This window comes from Eumetopias jubatus, unplaced genomic scaffold (assembly GCF_037043125.1).
Source record: "Eumetopias jubatus isolate StellerSeaLion01/CBP00866 unplaced genomic scaffold, mEumJub1_p1.0 scaffold_11, whole genome shotgun sequence".
NCBI lineage: Eukaryota > Metazoa > Chordata > Mammalia > Carnivora > Otariidae > Eumetopias > Eumetopias jubatus.
The window spans coordinates 2,024,037-2,038,994 of record NW_028274817.1 but is presented as its reverse complement, the minus strand read 5'-3'; the positions used below and the strand labels follow the sequence as shown (position 1 = coordinate 2,038,994).

General features: G+C 40.6%; 1 protein-coding gene across 1 annotated transcript in view; it reads left to right on the top strand.

The window, feature by feature from the left end:
• PASD1 (PAS domain containing repressor 1) overlaps positions 1–14,958 on the top strand; it is a 93,561-nt gene that overhangs the window by 51,628 nt on the left and 26,975 nt on the right. The window contains exons 6-9 of the mRNA XM_028091963.2: positions 730–829; positions 1,256–1,369; positions 4,041–4,171; positions 6,756–6,841. Of these exons, the coding sequence (XP_027947764.1) occupies positions 730–829; positions 1,256–1,369; positions 4,041–4,171; positions 6,756–6,841 (431 nt within the window). The remainder of the gene's footprint in view (positions 1–729; positions 830–1,255; positions 1,370–4,040; positions 4,172–6,755; positions 6,842–14,958) is intronic.

The following is a 14,958-nucleotide window of genomic DNA, read 5'->3' as shown; positions in this document are numbered from 1 at the left end:
GGATGAGAGGCAGTGCACTAGTCTTCGTTGGAAGCTTATTCATTGGAATAGGAGAAAAAGTAGGTTTCTAACCACAGAAACAGATAGGTTGGTACCTTTGATGGCAGGAAGATACTGATGTTTCTTTTACTTTTTCCTTTTAATTGCAATAAGAAATGAGATCCCCAGCTGAATATGAGGAGGATGAAAGGAGGGTTGGAGGTTTGAAGGAGGAAAAGGCAAGTCATGATCACACTGAAGAGCAGACGATTTCCAGACAGATCTGAGTGCCCATTTAAAATAATATATGGTTGTGGGTTTTTCGCCATAGACATGCAGTTGCTTGGGTGAAGGTATAAGGTAGATGAAGAGTTGAAATGAACCAGAGCTGGGATTTTCCCAGGCAGATGTGTCAGAGAGAAAGAGAACATGGCAGTGATTATAATGATCCACCAAGGAATCTGAGCTGGGTAAGGAGGGATGTGGCAATTTGCAGGAGATAATGCCCAGTGAAAATGTGATGGGAATGGACTGGAGGTGTCAGTGTGTGGAATAGTTTTTGGGGAGGTGGGGTACTTGTATGAGTGCACGGGAAAGGGACGAGGTAATGGGCATAGAGTGGGGTAATGAACCGGGACTTGTAGAAGTACAGTAAGTAGCCGACGAGAAGCTGACTGCAGGTAAGGAGGTGGAGGAAGTGAGCGGTAGTAGTAGCACGTATAACAAAATGTATTTTCTCTCCTTCTCAAGAATGATATCGTGGGTAAAAAGTTATTAAGTCTTCTGCCTGATCATGAGAGAAACGAAGTCTTTGGAAAGATTGCTCTCAAACTTCCTTTGTCAAACTCAGGTACAGATTGTTTCTTCTCAATGGTAAACTCTTAGATTTTAAGAGACAAGTAACAGTCACTTGGAGGAATAATAAAAATAAAAACATTGGGGCCAGTATAGCGGCTGATTATATATTAATATAATTTCACAAATTATATTTCCAGTATTAAAAAAATTCTCCTCCATTAAATCTTGTTCTTTCTCATGAACCCTGATAATCTCAGCTTTTGTATAATTGCATTAGTGTTATACAAATAATGTTCTAGCTTGTACTCCACTCTACAGATACAACATAGACAGTATGCAAGTGCTAATGTTCCTGGAGAGAAAATAATATTTTTGTAAAATCTGTTCTAAGTAAGACAATAGTCCTATGAAATAATCCTGCAGAATATGGTAACGTACAATTGTAAACTTGTTTTGTATCTGTTATTTTTTTCCTTAGTGGGAAAACATATTGATTTTTGCTGTCATCTAAAGAGAGGAAATGTTGAATATGATAACAGACCTACTTATGAATATGTGAAATTCATCCTGACAGTCAAAGATATTTCAAGTGGTAAGCAGTTAAGCTTTTAATCTGATCTAGATGAAGTTAATGCATTACCTAGCCCTTCATTGCTAACACAAACGCCCTTCCACTGTTGGTTCTCTCACATTCTCTGATATCCCTATGAGCACAGGTTTTGGTTATAGACATTAATCAGACTTTTAAAAAAGAATGCCATGATAAAAAAAAAAGGTAAAGTAGACAATAAGGGTGCAGACATTAATGGATTACCAACAAAAGGACCAAAGGAAATCTCTGATAAAAAGAAAGAGTAAAGTGATTGTTCCAAAGGATCTCATTGTTTTAAAAATGGACCTGATAATATGAAGCACCTTGCTTGTAATTGTCTCTGATCTTTTTCTCTGAGACAAGAATTCGGGATAGATAGCTTAGACTTACCTGACACTAATCGGAAAATACATGATGTTATATTTAAAATATGTTTAGTTATATTTAATGATCTCATTCCTCAGTTCCTTGTTCATTAAAGTAGCTTTCATTTCTGCTATTGCAGTTATGAATGGATAGAAGGTTTGTGCCAGTAGACACTGCTACTAAATCGGTACCCCAAAATCCTTGGGCCTCTAGCTTTTTTGTTCAGGCTCTTTGAATTTGAGCAGAGTGCAGTGAGACTGTGAAACAGCAGTGAGACTGTGCAGGGCAAGGAAAGGGGATTTTGGGACATGATGAGCACTTGAAACATAAAGATATAATTGCTGTCCAGCACAATGAAGCAGCTTACTTATGCAAGTTGTAATTACTGTTTATCGCTCTGAGGAAGGTGGAAAAGAGAGGGAAATAGGGGAAACTCCTTTGAAAAATGGAATCCTTTTTACAGGAATACCTAACATATGTTATAAAATTCTAATCCTTATTGCATTCCTTCTGTTCTTAAAAAGTATATTAGATATTCAGTTTAAAACATAGTGAAATTTGCAAGGTAGGGTCACATGGTAACATGGTGGATTGAGCTAATAAGAATGACTCTTTCCTTCTATAAAAACCAGGAAGCGATTCTTAAAACATAACAAAAGCAGTTTGATGCATAGCCAAGCTTAAAGAAAAGGGACGTCCATGGGTGCCAGAAATTAAAGGATTAAGTACAAGACTCTCATGGTAACAGGAGGCCTAGGTGGTGTCCTAAGTGGGCTACATAAATCATATGTGGGCTCCATTGGCTGGGGTCTGGAGTTCTAATAGTCATTCAAGGACCAACACATAAAACCTAGAGACTTCAAATGATCGGTAAAATTCTGTCCCCTGGCCTAGGGGAAGAATAAGTTTGCCATCTCCCTCAGAATTTGAATGGAAAAAAAATGTGTCATTTACAAGAAATCAAAACCCAAATCTGTGTTGTGTGGATACAGGGTCCAAATTTACAAATTTTAAGGTTTCAGGAACTATAGGCTGAGAAATGACATGAACACTGATTTGGGGCCATTAAAACATCTAGGGCTTGAACCAGAGGTAAATGGCCCAACAAATATGTAAAAAGATGCTTAAACTCACTAGTAAGCAAAGAATGAAAAATTTAAAAACCAGTGAGATAGCACTGTACACCCATCAGCATGACAGCAATCAGGCAGTGTGAATAATAAGCACATATTGGCGAGGGGGTGAGAACTAATACAGTGTTGAGAGGAATGTAAACTCATGAAACATTCCTGAAACACAGAGTGAACTTAAATTATGTTAATTATCCTGTGACTCAGCAATCCCATCACTGGGTGAAAATATACCAGAGGCGAACTTACAGAGAGATCTGTGTCTAAGGGGACATGTACTATGTACGTCATAGTGTTGTTTGTGGTAGGAGGGAGTTGGAGACAGCCTAGGTATGCATTGTTAGGGAAATGGACAAGTAAAATGTGGGAAATATACGATATGGAAAACTTTGAAAGCAGTGACCTCTAGGTATACACACTACAACATGGTTAAATCTTAAAACCATATTGTTGACTGTAAAACATAAGAAACAGAATGAAATCTATACTGCAATGCCACCTTTGTAAATGGTAAACACATAGACATAAAACCAGACTACATATTTTACAAGTTTATATATTAAAGGTGGTAGATGGCAAAGGGTGTCTGTGGGTGAAAAGGCAGAAAGAAAAACAAGAGTGAGGACTTAATCTATGTTCATTATATGCCATGGACTAAGTGTAATTAACTCAGTTCTTTGCCACTGAGGTCTAAAAATATAGCGAGCGAGTGAGTAAATGAGTGAGTAAATAAACAATGAAAATTAGCTCACACAATGGTTGTCTGATATGTTTGTCGTGTCTTGGAGATTAAGGGTCAGATACTTTTAAAAAACTTACTTGACTATGTACACACACAAATTACACACGTATTTAATACCCGTGTGGGCTACATAAAAGAGAAGAGCTAACTTTATCTTTTAGAGACTACAACATCCATCCACAGAGTAAGAACACAAGGCTGAATATCACCCTGAAGTCACAACAGTTATTTCTCAGTAATGACTTCTTCACATTTTGGTGGAGACCTGGGTGAGGAGGGTAGCTGGTACAGCAGGATGGCAGGAAAAATCTGTGGCTCAGAATTCTGAAAATTGTCAGTGGACTAACAGCCCACTGATGTGGCAGATGTTCATCTTGTATAGCCGGCCTGCTTTTCTATTTGACTGTCACATGTGTGTCTCTGTCTCCCTTAGAGCCTTTGGTGCTCTTCAGCAGCTTCTTCCCAAGCCACTCCTATGCTGAATCGTCTCCTACATACCTTCCTCTGGAGGATCGATTTTATCTGGTGGGGTCCATTTGTCTCCTCAGGGCTCAGACCCTACGGGTGAGTATGTTGTGTGTGCGTCTTCCCTACTGTGGCATTGTGGGCTTCCTATGAAAGGCCATGTGCCCTTTGGTCCCTCGGCTACTGGACAGCATTGCTGAGGAGCCCGATGTGTGCAAGGGGTTGTGCTAAGCAAGATGTGTGAATGAGGAAAGATCAGCCCCTGTGCTTCAGAAGGTGAGCATGTCAGTGGAGAGTTCAACACACCCAAAAGAGATGTACAGTTATTTACAAGTGGTTTTGTTGTGATATGAAAGAGGTGTACGGGGGCTGGGGGTGGGATATATTAAGAGAAGTGACCATTTGGGGAGGTGGATAAAGGAAGGTTTCTGTCACGAGGTGAGTTTTGAGGCAGCTCTCCCCAGTGCCTACCACCACTGTTCACCTAGTATTCTACTAATATAGCACTCCCAGGTTCTATCTCTAAAAAGAAAAATCAGACTTTAGAATTCATTGGGTAGATTCAAGTTCAATGAATTTATTCACCAAGTAACGTACTAAGTAAGCACCTATGATGTGCCAGGTGCTCTGCTAGGTTCTGGAGTAATATTAGGGGAAATAAACAATAGACAATATTGAAAAGTGCCACAGGGATGATAAAACAATCATATACTAATGACTGGTGGGAATAGGAAGTTCAGACAGAGTGGTCATGGAAGGTCTTTCTCTGCTGACCTCTCTTTTGAACCGAGACCCGCAATGATGATGTCAACCCAGCAAAAAAGGAAGGCAATCTCGCTAGAGGGCTCAGCAGCTGTAAAAGTCCTGAGGTAGTAATGAGCTTGGAGAGTTCCAAGGAACAAATACCGTTATGTGACTAGAAGAAGGGGAAAGAGGGAAGGAGTAGTAGAAAATAAGAGGTAGACAGAGGCCAGGTTCTGGAGTACTTTGAGAACCATGATCATGAGTTTGAGTTTTACTCAAGTGGAGTGGAAAGCAGGATGACATGATCTGATTTCATTGTTGTTGTTTTTAAAAGATTAGGCTGGCTGCTGGGTGGGAAATGGAATCTGGGGGAAAAAGAGTGGAGGCAAGAGGGGTGCTAGCAGGGCTGATGGGGCCCTGGCTAGGACTAGAGTGATGGAGATAGAGGTACAACAATTTGGGTTATCACTGGGAAGACGGGGCACAAAGTCCTTGCTGATGTGATGAAAGTGGGTGGGAGAAGAGAGAAAAACGACTCCTAGCTTTTAGGCCTGAGCAGCTCAGTGAATGGAAGTGCCACTAACTGACTTGAGCCAGACAGGGACACTATGGATCGGGCAATGTGGGAGTGGGGGGGGGGGCGAATCAAGAGCCATGTTAACATTATGATAAATTGTGACATACAACACATCCAACTGCCTTGCGAGAAAGGCCTCTGGATCCAGACCAGTTGCAGGACCTCATCCAAGTCACTTATGTCTTGTAGCTTCAGTTTCTTTTTGTATAAATGCTGAGACTAGAACCTCCTTTTAGGGTTGTTGTGAAGAGTGAATAAGATGGCACCTCATGCATGGTAAGCACTTGGGAAAGAGGCGGCAGAGAGGAAAAGTAAACAATCATCATTCTCATTATTATTGTGATCATTAGGATCCAGAGAGGGCAAAAGACCTGCTTTACTTTTCCTCTCTGGTTTAGAATGCCGACTTTAACTGACTACATTTCGGAAACTGTGAAGGACCCCTTTACATTCAGTTGTAGAGCAGTGATGTACGTCATCATTTTTCCAGATTTAAGACCGTGAGAAAAGTGGCAGAGAGAAAAGCAATTGAAGGAAATTGCTTGGTCTGATTGCCCCAATCATTATGCCTCTCTGGCAGCTCTCTGGGATTTGAGCTCTCATATTTGCCACGAGAAGGCAGACATCCCATTTTGGGGGTCCTCCGAAAGCTACTCCCTCCTCCAAGAAAAAAAAATCTCATTTGGCACCCTTCTCTCCCCCTCAACCCCTCATGGCACAAGGATCCCTATTTGTGATCTATTGCAGTTTTCCTCTGGGTTTCTAGGATATTTGTTCCATATTAGTGGTCATTTTGGAGAACAAATCTTGTGAGAACAGAGGGCTTTTTTTTTTTTTTTAAGATTTTATTTACTTATCTGACAGAGAGAAAGAGCACAAGCAGGGGGCGCAGCAGGCAGAGGGAGGGGGAGAAGCAGACTCCCCGCTGAGCAGGGACCCCGATGCGGGGCTCGATCCCAGGACCCCTGGCATCATGACCTGAGCCAAAGACGGACGCTTAACGACTGAGCTACCCAGGCGCCCCTACTGTCCTAACAGAGGGCTTTTTGAAGGAAGATTTTTTTTTTTCACAGTGTGACTGGAGCACAGTGGACAGAGCAGGGAACTCAGAGTACAACTGGGAGATGGATCTACTTTGATCTTGAATCTACTAGCTGTGCATCTTGGGCCAGATCATTACATGTCTATAATCCTCACTGTTCACATCTGTAAAATCAAGTGCCTTTCCCACATTGCTCTGCAGATTAGCTGTGATACTGGATATGAGATTGCTTCCAAATTTACTACATGCTATACAAATGTGTTGGGTATTTTTACTATATAAGTACATTTTAAGTATCTAAAATGCCAGTTTTTCTGCAGGAAGTTTTCACTGTAAAGAAACCTGGGGAAGAGGTTCTGCTGATACAAGACTCAGATGATGAGGAGCGTGTATCTCCTGAACGCAGGTGAGAGGCTCATGCTGAAGTAAATGATGGAGACCTAGGGCACACTTTCACTAAAAAAACGGAAACGAGAGAAATAATATCTACACATATTTTCCCTTTAAAATGAAAAAACAGACAATTGAATCCAGAAGAGCAGTCTACTAGGCTGAATTCCTTTGCCCAGCTAATAAAAATCTTACTTCTCCAGGTAAATATAAATACAAATGATTGGCTTTTTATTTTTTTAAAAAAGCACTTTCAATTTAAGACAATGCATTTAAAAGTAGTACGTGATTACTTCTTTTTCTTGAAATACTTTTAAGTGGTAGAACAGCAAGTAGGCATTGTGGCAAACTATTAGGTGTCCCCCTTTTTGTGAATATAATCTGTTTCTTAACATTTGTTAACCAAGTTTCAGAAAATGGACGCAGTGTTCCATGGTTCTTGAGAGAAAAGAAACATAAAAATGCATTCCTAACCCACAGGAAAATGCCAGTTGACCAGATATCACTAAAACCCCTTCTTACACTATTTAACAATCCACCAAGGATTTCTGCAAAACAGAAATTGTTTGTGATACTACCTAGTTATTTAATACTTGATAAACTCATTGGTGGGTATGTCTGTATGTAGAAAACCATAATACTTGACACTGTGCAGTGTAGAGTATCGAGTGTGGATTACATTTTCTTCTGCATCACAGTGTATATGTACATGTAAATAAATAGCAAAATAATATATTAAAGATGTGCACCACATGCCAATAATACTTAGCAAAATAAAATAAACAAGATAACTTCTCAAGAGGTTTCTTATGATTAAAGACATGTTTGTGTGAGGTCTGGTGGTGAGAGGAGGGAGCTGGAGGCTGTGGTCACTGTTGCTATTTGGTGGTGGGGGGTGGTAAGGAAGAAAGAGCTGGTGAAGAAATGAATTAAACAGGAAATGTCTGATGTTCATCTGTGTCTGGATCTATGCAATGGGGGGAGCATCTTCCCTTCCTGGCAGGAGAGTTCAGAGGTGTTTGGCTGTGAACCTTTGTCTGAAGCTACACACAGGGCAATGGGATGGAAAGCAGAGCTCCCTCCCCATGGCAGTCTGTTTGCATTCCATGGGCTTGGTGTCCTACAACTCTCGCTAACATGAGACTGCATTTGTAATTGTGTGAATGTGACAAGTCTGCTCATGCCAGGATCACACTCACTTGCACCAGCGAAACTTTATTTTTTTTTTCGGAATCTCCAATTTCTTGTGAATATTCAGCATTGTATTTGTAGTTTGTAGGTGTTGGGGACAGGACGAGTGCATGGCTAAGCTTAAGGCCAAGCACATTCAACTCTCTCCATGTGCGTTATCACTCCTGGTTTTTCTTGTAGTGCATGTGCTTATTTAGGATTTTTAAACGTGACCATTTCCTTCATTAGTTTCTCTACTTTATTAGAAGACCTTTTACTGAATAATCTGGGGAAAAGGATATTTATAAAACATAACATGTTTAAACAACATGAGGGGCGCCTGTGTGGCTTAGTTGTTAAGCGTCTGTCTTTGGCTCGGGTCGTGGTCCCAGGGTCCTGGGATCGAGCCCCGCGTCGGGCTCCTTGCTCCGCGGGAAGCCTGCTTCTCCGCCTCCCACTCCCCCTGCTTGTGTTCCCTCTCTCGCTGTGTCTCTCTCTGTCAAATAAATAAAATCTTTAAAAACCAAAAACCAAAAACCAAAAACACATGTTTAAACAACATGAACTCAAGACCCTCTCCTATCAGGAGAATATCTGAGATACAATAGCGGCGAACCACATGGGTAATGAATTTGTTATCCATCAAAAGATCATTGTAGCAAATATTGGATAGTGAGAGTTCAGAGAGTGAGGAAACCTGTGTTTTACTTTTAAGTAGAGTTTAATTGGATGAAAAATATTCTGTTGCAGAAGCAAGCCAGCTACTGCATCTATGCCACTGATCTACATAGAATATAAAAGAAGTGTTTTCTTAAGGCTTAAGACCGCTTCTTATATTGTAAGAAATTGTCACTCCAGTGTAGATGAATGCACTATAGTTTTGTATGTTCTGTACTTCCATAAAATGTTACTAAAGTTTCTTCAAAAATTATGCGATGGATTATTTATCATGTAGACAGTAAGATGGAAAAATGACAGTGAGGACAGAGCTGATGGATCTGATGAAGAAATTCTGTTTTCATATCCCTCCCCTCCTCCAACACCATGGTCTCTGCTCTGCTCTGCTCTCAGCCACCTCAGCTCTCACATGATGGGTTGTTGGTAGACCTGGCTCGTCCACTGTATTGAGGTCTGTAAGGGAGGACCTGTCAGCCTTGTCCCTGTCTGGCACAGAGCCTCACACTGAGTAAGCAGAAAACAAACATCTACTCAGGGACCGACTGATTGATTGAGCCTATATCAAAATCGTAATCCGTTCCATGCCATGAGACCTCTCAAACATAATGCAGTATTGTTATAAATCGGTGCAAACTAGTATTGCCTTATTTTTGTCATAGACTCGTGCCTTGTCCTCAGGATATTTTTAAATAATAAGAAGGAGAAGAGATTGCGGCATGTCAGGGTCATAGTTTGCAGTCATTGGTAATCTGGCTCCCATTTTATAGACGGAGGGATGGTTAGAAAAGTAATCAGGCACAGAAGTCATAGGGACCCTAGGGACCAAAGTTCTTCCGGAAGTTTTCTTGGTAATTCTACACGTTCTTTGGAAAGTAAGATGCATTTTGCTAAGAGGCTTGAAAGCTTTGTCTGTGCTTACGAAAGAAACACAAAGAGGGGAATTTGAGATGTTTAGAAGAAAGGATCTGTTTCCATAGAGGATATCTTGTCCTTGCATGTTTCAGATTTGAGGCTAAAGAACTTTTCATTTCAGGAGAGGGACTCAAGGGTTGGGTCATTTTCCATTAAAGCTACAGATGCACTGGAGTGGAAGGTCTTGTTTGCTTGGACCACTGAAGATAGAAAGAAGTAAGGGGTACTTGAAAGTCAGTGAATACTGTGTAGCCCTCTCCTATGTGTCTCCTGCTAGAGTCGGAGGATATACCTAGCTACTCATTCAGTTGGGCCAGTGGTACGTAGAGGTAAGGCCCAAATTCCCACTGTAGCGTCATCTCAGTACAGATGCATTCTGTACTTTATCCTTCACGTTAGGATTTCATGCTCCTTAACTTAGTTATAAACAAATCTATAAAGTAGATTTTAGACCTGTTGGAATATAGTCCACAGAGGATATGTGATTTGCCCAAACTCACACAGTTGGTTCCACAGTAGAGCTGGAATTGGGACCCAGATTTTCCTGGGCTTATTCCTGTCAGGACATGAATTTCAGGAGCTGTGGCTAGTATGGGATTCCAAGGAGAAAACTCAAGGAGTCTTTAGGAAGTCCTTGTTTGGGGATGTTATTGAGAGAAATTTTTTTTCCTTTAATTTCACCTTAAATGTAGAGGAGAGAACAATTAATAGAGAGGAGACTGTGATGACTAACCCTAACACTGTTGATGAAGACAGCATCTTCTCATCCTCAGGTAGAGTAAAGAACACAGGAAAATCAAATGGCAAGCGTTTCCAAGGGTTCTAGTAGCTCTTACATTTGCTTGCAGTCTTCAAAAACTGCTACAGTGCTGGAATTGGTCCCTGGGGAGACTCCACCTGTCAGCAGCTGCACCAAAAAGAATGTTCCTGCCTAATTCCCCTTTCACCTTGTGTCGGTGAGGAGTTATGTTGTACAAAGGTGGGAAGAGAATTTTATAAAGATGTATGATGATTCTAATTAGCACACTTTTTTTAAAAGATTTTTATTTATTTATTTGAGAGAGAGAGAATGAGAGAGAGAGAGCACAAGAGGGAAGAGGGTCAGAGGGAGAAGCAGACTCCCCGCTGAGCAGGGAGCCCGATGTGGGACTCGATCCCAGGACTCCAGGATCATGACCTGAGCCGAAGGCAGTCGCTTAACCAACTGAGCCACCCAGGCGCCCTAATTAGCACACTTTTGTTGTTTGGAGCCTTGGTACTATTCTATTCTGACTTCATTCCTCCTGTCTGCCCCATCTTGAGCACGGGAAGGGCCTTGCATACCACTGTATCACAGGCTGTTCGATTGGGTGTCTCTACCACTAAGGAGGTAGCTTGCCAGTCTCATCATTCTTTTCCCACTGAAACTTATTCATACCACAAATATTTAGCACCTACTCTGTGGGAAGTTCTGTTTTAGGCTCTGAGGACACAGCAGTGAACAAAAATCCTTAACTGCTAGAGCTTACATTCTAGGGGAAGAGAAAGATAATACATCAATCAATAGAACAGAGTAGGTTAGATGGCGAGGAGGGCCAAGGGAAAATGTTAAGCAATGAAGAGGGATAGGGAAGGTTGTCGGGGGAGGTTACATTTGATTTAGGTTTTGCCATATGCAGTCGACATTTTTATCAGTTAAGAGATGGTGCCATGTTGGCAGTTCCCAATAGTGTCATGTAATAAGTAGGGTGGCCAGCTCGGCTCTCCACAAGACACCTTGTCACAACCTCTTGAAGCCTCAGTCAAGGCTCCCTGCTCTCCCTGTGCAAGTTACGTGGCTAATTTTACTCCACACTGCCTGCCGTCATCTTTGGCAAATAGTGTGAAGGTCTTGTGGCGTAGTACTACTTTTCTTTTCTTTTCTTTTTTTTTAAAGATTTTATTTATTTATTTGAGAGGGAGAGGATGAGAGAGAGCATGAGAGGGAAGAGGGTCAGAGGGAGAAGCAGACTCCCCGCTGAGCAGGGAGCCCGATGTGGGACTCAATCCCGGGACTCCAGGATCATGACCTGAGCCGAAGGCAGTCACTCAGCCAACTGAGCCACCCAGGCGCCCAGTACTACTTAAAAAAACCCATAGGATTGGGATTTTTAAACTACAGTATTTGGGTTTTATTTCTCAGCTTGTGTGATCTTGGAGAAGCTTCCTTGAGTCTCAGGTTCTTTATCTATAAAAAGTAAGGATAATTATTGCAGAATGTGCATCATAATCAAATAAGGAAATGAGATCTATCTTCTTTGATAAGTAAATGAGATCTATATGCTTTGTAAAATACTATACAAAACCAAGATGACTCCTGGTGCTAACAGATAAGGTTTCCATTTAATTTGTCCCGTTGGTATGTACAGGACCTAGTTCTTGAGCAGGGCAGCCATTAAAAAAAATGAAGAAGAAGAAGAAGAGAGAAGGGAGAGCAGGCTCAGGGTTCTGGGTTTTATGTTTCATTGTCTTTATATGACCCCTAGCCCACCCGTATCCCATCTTTAGCTACATGACAAATCATTTTGATCATCTCAAAGCATAAAGTCATTAGACTGTCTTATTAGATTTGCAAATGATAAGAGCAATTTCATTGTTAATATTTTTTGAAAAACTCAGAGTAAGGGTTTGTACTCAAAACTCATTGAAACAACTCTGAAATCACTGAGGGCTTAGACAGTAATGAAAAGAAGTCTAATAAATAACAAAGTTTAGAAAAACCGGGAACAAATTATCTGAGCATTAGCCTATTTCAGGAAAAGTAGTTTTGGGTAAATATACTGGCAGCTGCTTGTTCTGCTCAGACAGTTAACAATGTAATATTTTCTCTCCTCATGGTGTTCATTTGTCATCCTGTAATGAAGATGTCAAGCTGAGTATTAGGATCTGAGGAAGGGACCGGATCTGGCTCTCTTTCAACCTAATGCTTTTTGCTCTACCTTTTTGTATCCCAGAATATTCTTTTTGCTTTAGCTCTGTTAAACTTTTTTTGTTAACTTTTGAACTTTTATTTGGAACACTCTTTTACAAGTCTTTTTGTGGACATATATTTTCATTTTTAAATTGTTAAACTATTTATTAAATTAAAAAGTGAAATTGATTTGTTTTTTCTTGGTGTACAGTTCTATGGTTTTAACACAGGCATAGATTTGTGTAACTATGACCACAATCAAGATAAAGAACAGTTCCACCACCCCCCAAAAATTTCCTTGTACTGTCCATTTATAGTCACCCCTACTTGACCTCACCCTGAACCCCTGTCAGCCGCTCATTTATTCTGCATCCCAATAGTTTTGTCTTTTTGAGAATGTTCTATAAACAGTCATACGGTATGCAGTCTTTAGAGATGGGCGTTTTTCCCCTCGGCATAATTCCTTTGCTGTTGCATGCATCAATAACTTTTTATTGCTGAGTTGCATTTCACTGTATGGATGTACCATATTCATTCACCTGTTGAAGGACATCTGGGTTGTTGCCATTTTGGGGCAATTATTAGTAAAGGTGCTGTAAACATTTGTATACAAGTTTTTGGTGGACGTAAGTTTTCATTTAATTTCTCTAGGGTATTGAATTATGGCATTAATTCACATTCCCCTAATGACTAAAGATGTTGAGCATCTTTTTTTTTAATTTTATTTTATTATGTTATGTTAGTCACCATACATTACATCATTAGTTTTTGATGTAGTGTTCCATGATTCATTGTTTTTGCATAACACCCAGTGCTCCACGCAGAACGTGCCCTCTTTAATACCCATCACCAGGCTAACCCGTCCCCCCACCCCCTCCCCTCCAAAACCCTCAGTTTGTTTCTCAGAGTCTATAGTCTCTCTCTCATGGTTCGTCTCCCCCTCCGATTCCCCCCCGTTCATTTTTCCCTTCCTACTATCTTCTCTCTCTTTCTCTTTTTTTAAACATATAATGTATTACTTGTTTCAGAGGTACAAGTCTGTGATTCAGCAGTCTTACACAATTCACAGTGCTCACCATAGCACATACCCTCCCCAATGTCTGTCACCCAGCCACCCCATCCCTCCCACCACCCACCACTCCAGCAACCCTCAGTTTGTTTCCTGAAATTAAGAATTCCTCATATCAGTGAGATCATATGATACTTGTTTTTCTCTGATTGACTTATTTCGCTTAGCATAATACTCTCTAGTTCCATCCATGTCATTGCAAATGGCAAGATTTCGGGGTTTTTTGATGGCTGCATAATATTCCGTTGTGTATATATACCACATCTTCTTTATCCATTCATCTGTTGATGGACATCTTGGCTCTTTCCATAGTTTGGCTATTGTGGACATTGCTGCTATAAACATTGGGGTGCATGTACCCCTTCGGATCACTACATTTGTATCTTTGGGGTAAATACCCAGTTGTGCAGTTGCTGGGTCGTAGGGTAGCTCTATTTTCAACTTTTTGAGGAACCTCCATACTGTTTTCCAGAGTGGCTGCACCAGCTTGCCTTCCCACCAACAGTGTAGGAGGGTTGCCCTTTCTCCGCATCCCTGCCAGCATCTGTCGTTTCCTGAGCATCTTTTTATCATTTGAATATTCAGATGCTTTGCCAACTTTTAAAACTATGTTGCTTACTTTCTTACTATTGAGTTTTGAAAATATTTGTATATTCTACATACAAGTCCTTTGTCAGATATTTGATGTGTAATTACTTTCTCTAGTTTGTAGCTTCTTTTTTTATTCTCTTAACAGTGTCTTTTGCAGAACAGAAGTTTTTAATTTTAAAGAAAGATAGTTTTGCCATTTTTTTTCTTTGATAGATTGTGCTTTTGGTGCTTTGTCTGAGAATTTATTGCCAAACCAAAGATCACAGATTTTATAGTTTTATAGTTCTGGGTTTAAAGTTTGTATCTATGATCCATTTTGAGTTAATATTTTTATAAGGTGTGAGGTTTAGGTTTAGGTTGAAGTTCATATTTTTTGGCACATGGATGTCCAGTTGTTCCAAACCCATCTGTTAAAATATGATCTTGTCCCTCTCTTGCTCAAAAGCTCTCAGTGGTTTCCCCTTGCTCTTAGAATGAAATCAGAAAGCGCTTTGTACGATTTGTAAGGCACACCACTGTCATGCTTACCTATTCCTCAAACGTCATTTTGTGGCACACTCCCTCCTATCTGTCGTACTGCATCCGCACTCTGAATTCTCACAGCTCTTTTCGAACACAGAGCCTTTGCACATGCTTATGTCCTCAACCTGGAATATTCTTCCATTGTGTTGTCCCATGGTTGGCTCCTACTGGTCCTCTAGATCCACTTTTGGTTCTCTCCCATGGCATCCTGCTCTTTTACCTTTGTCATGCTTTTTGCAGTTCATAAATTTATAGTTATCTT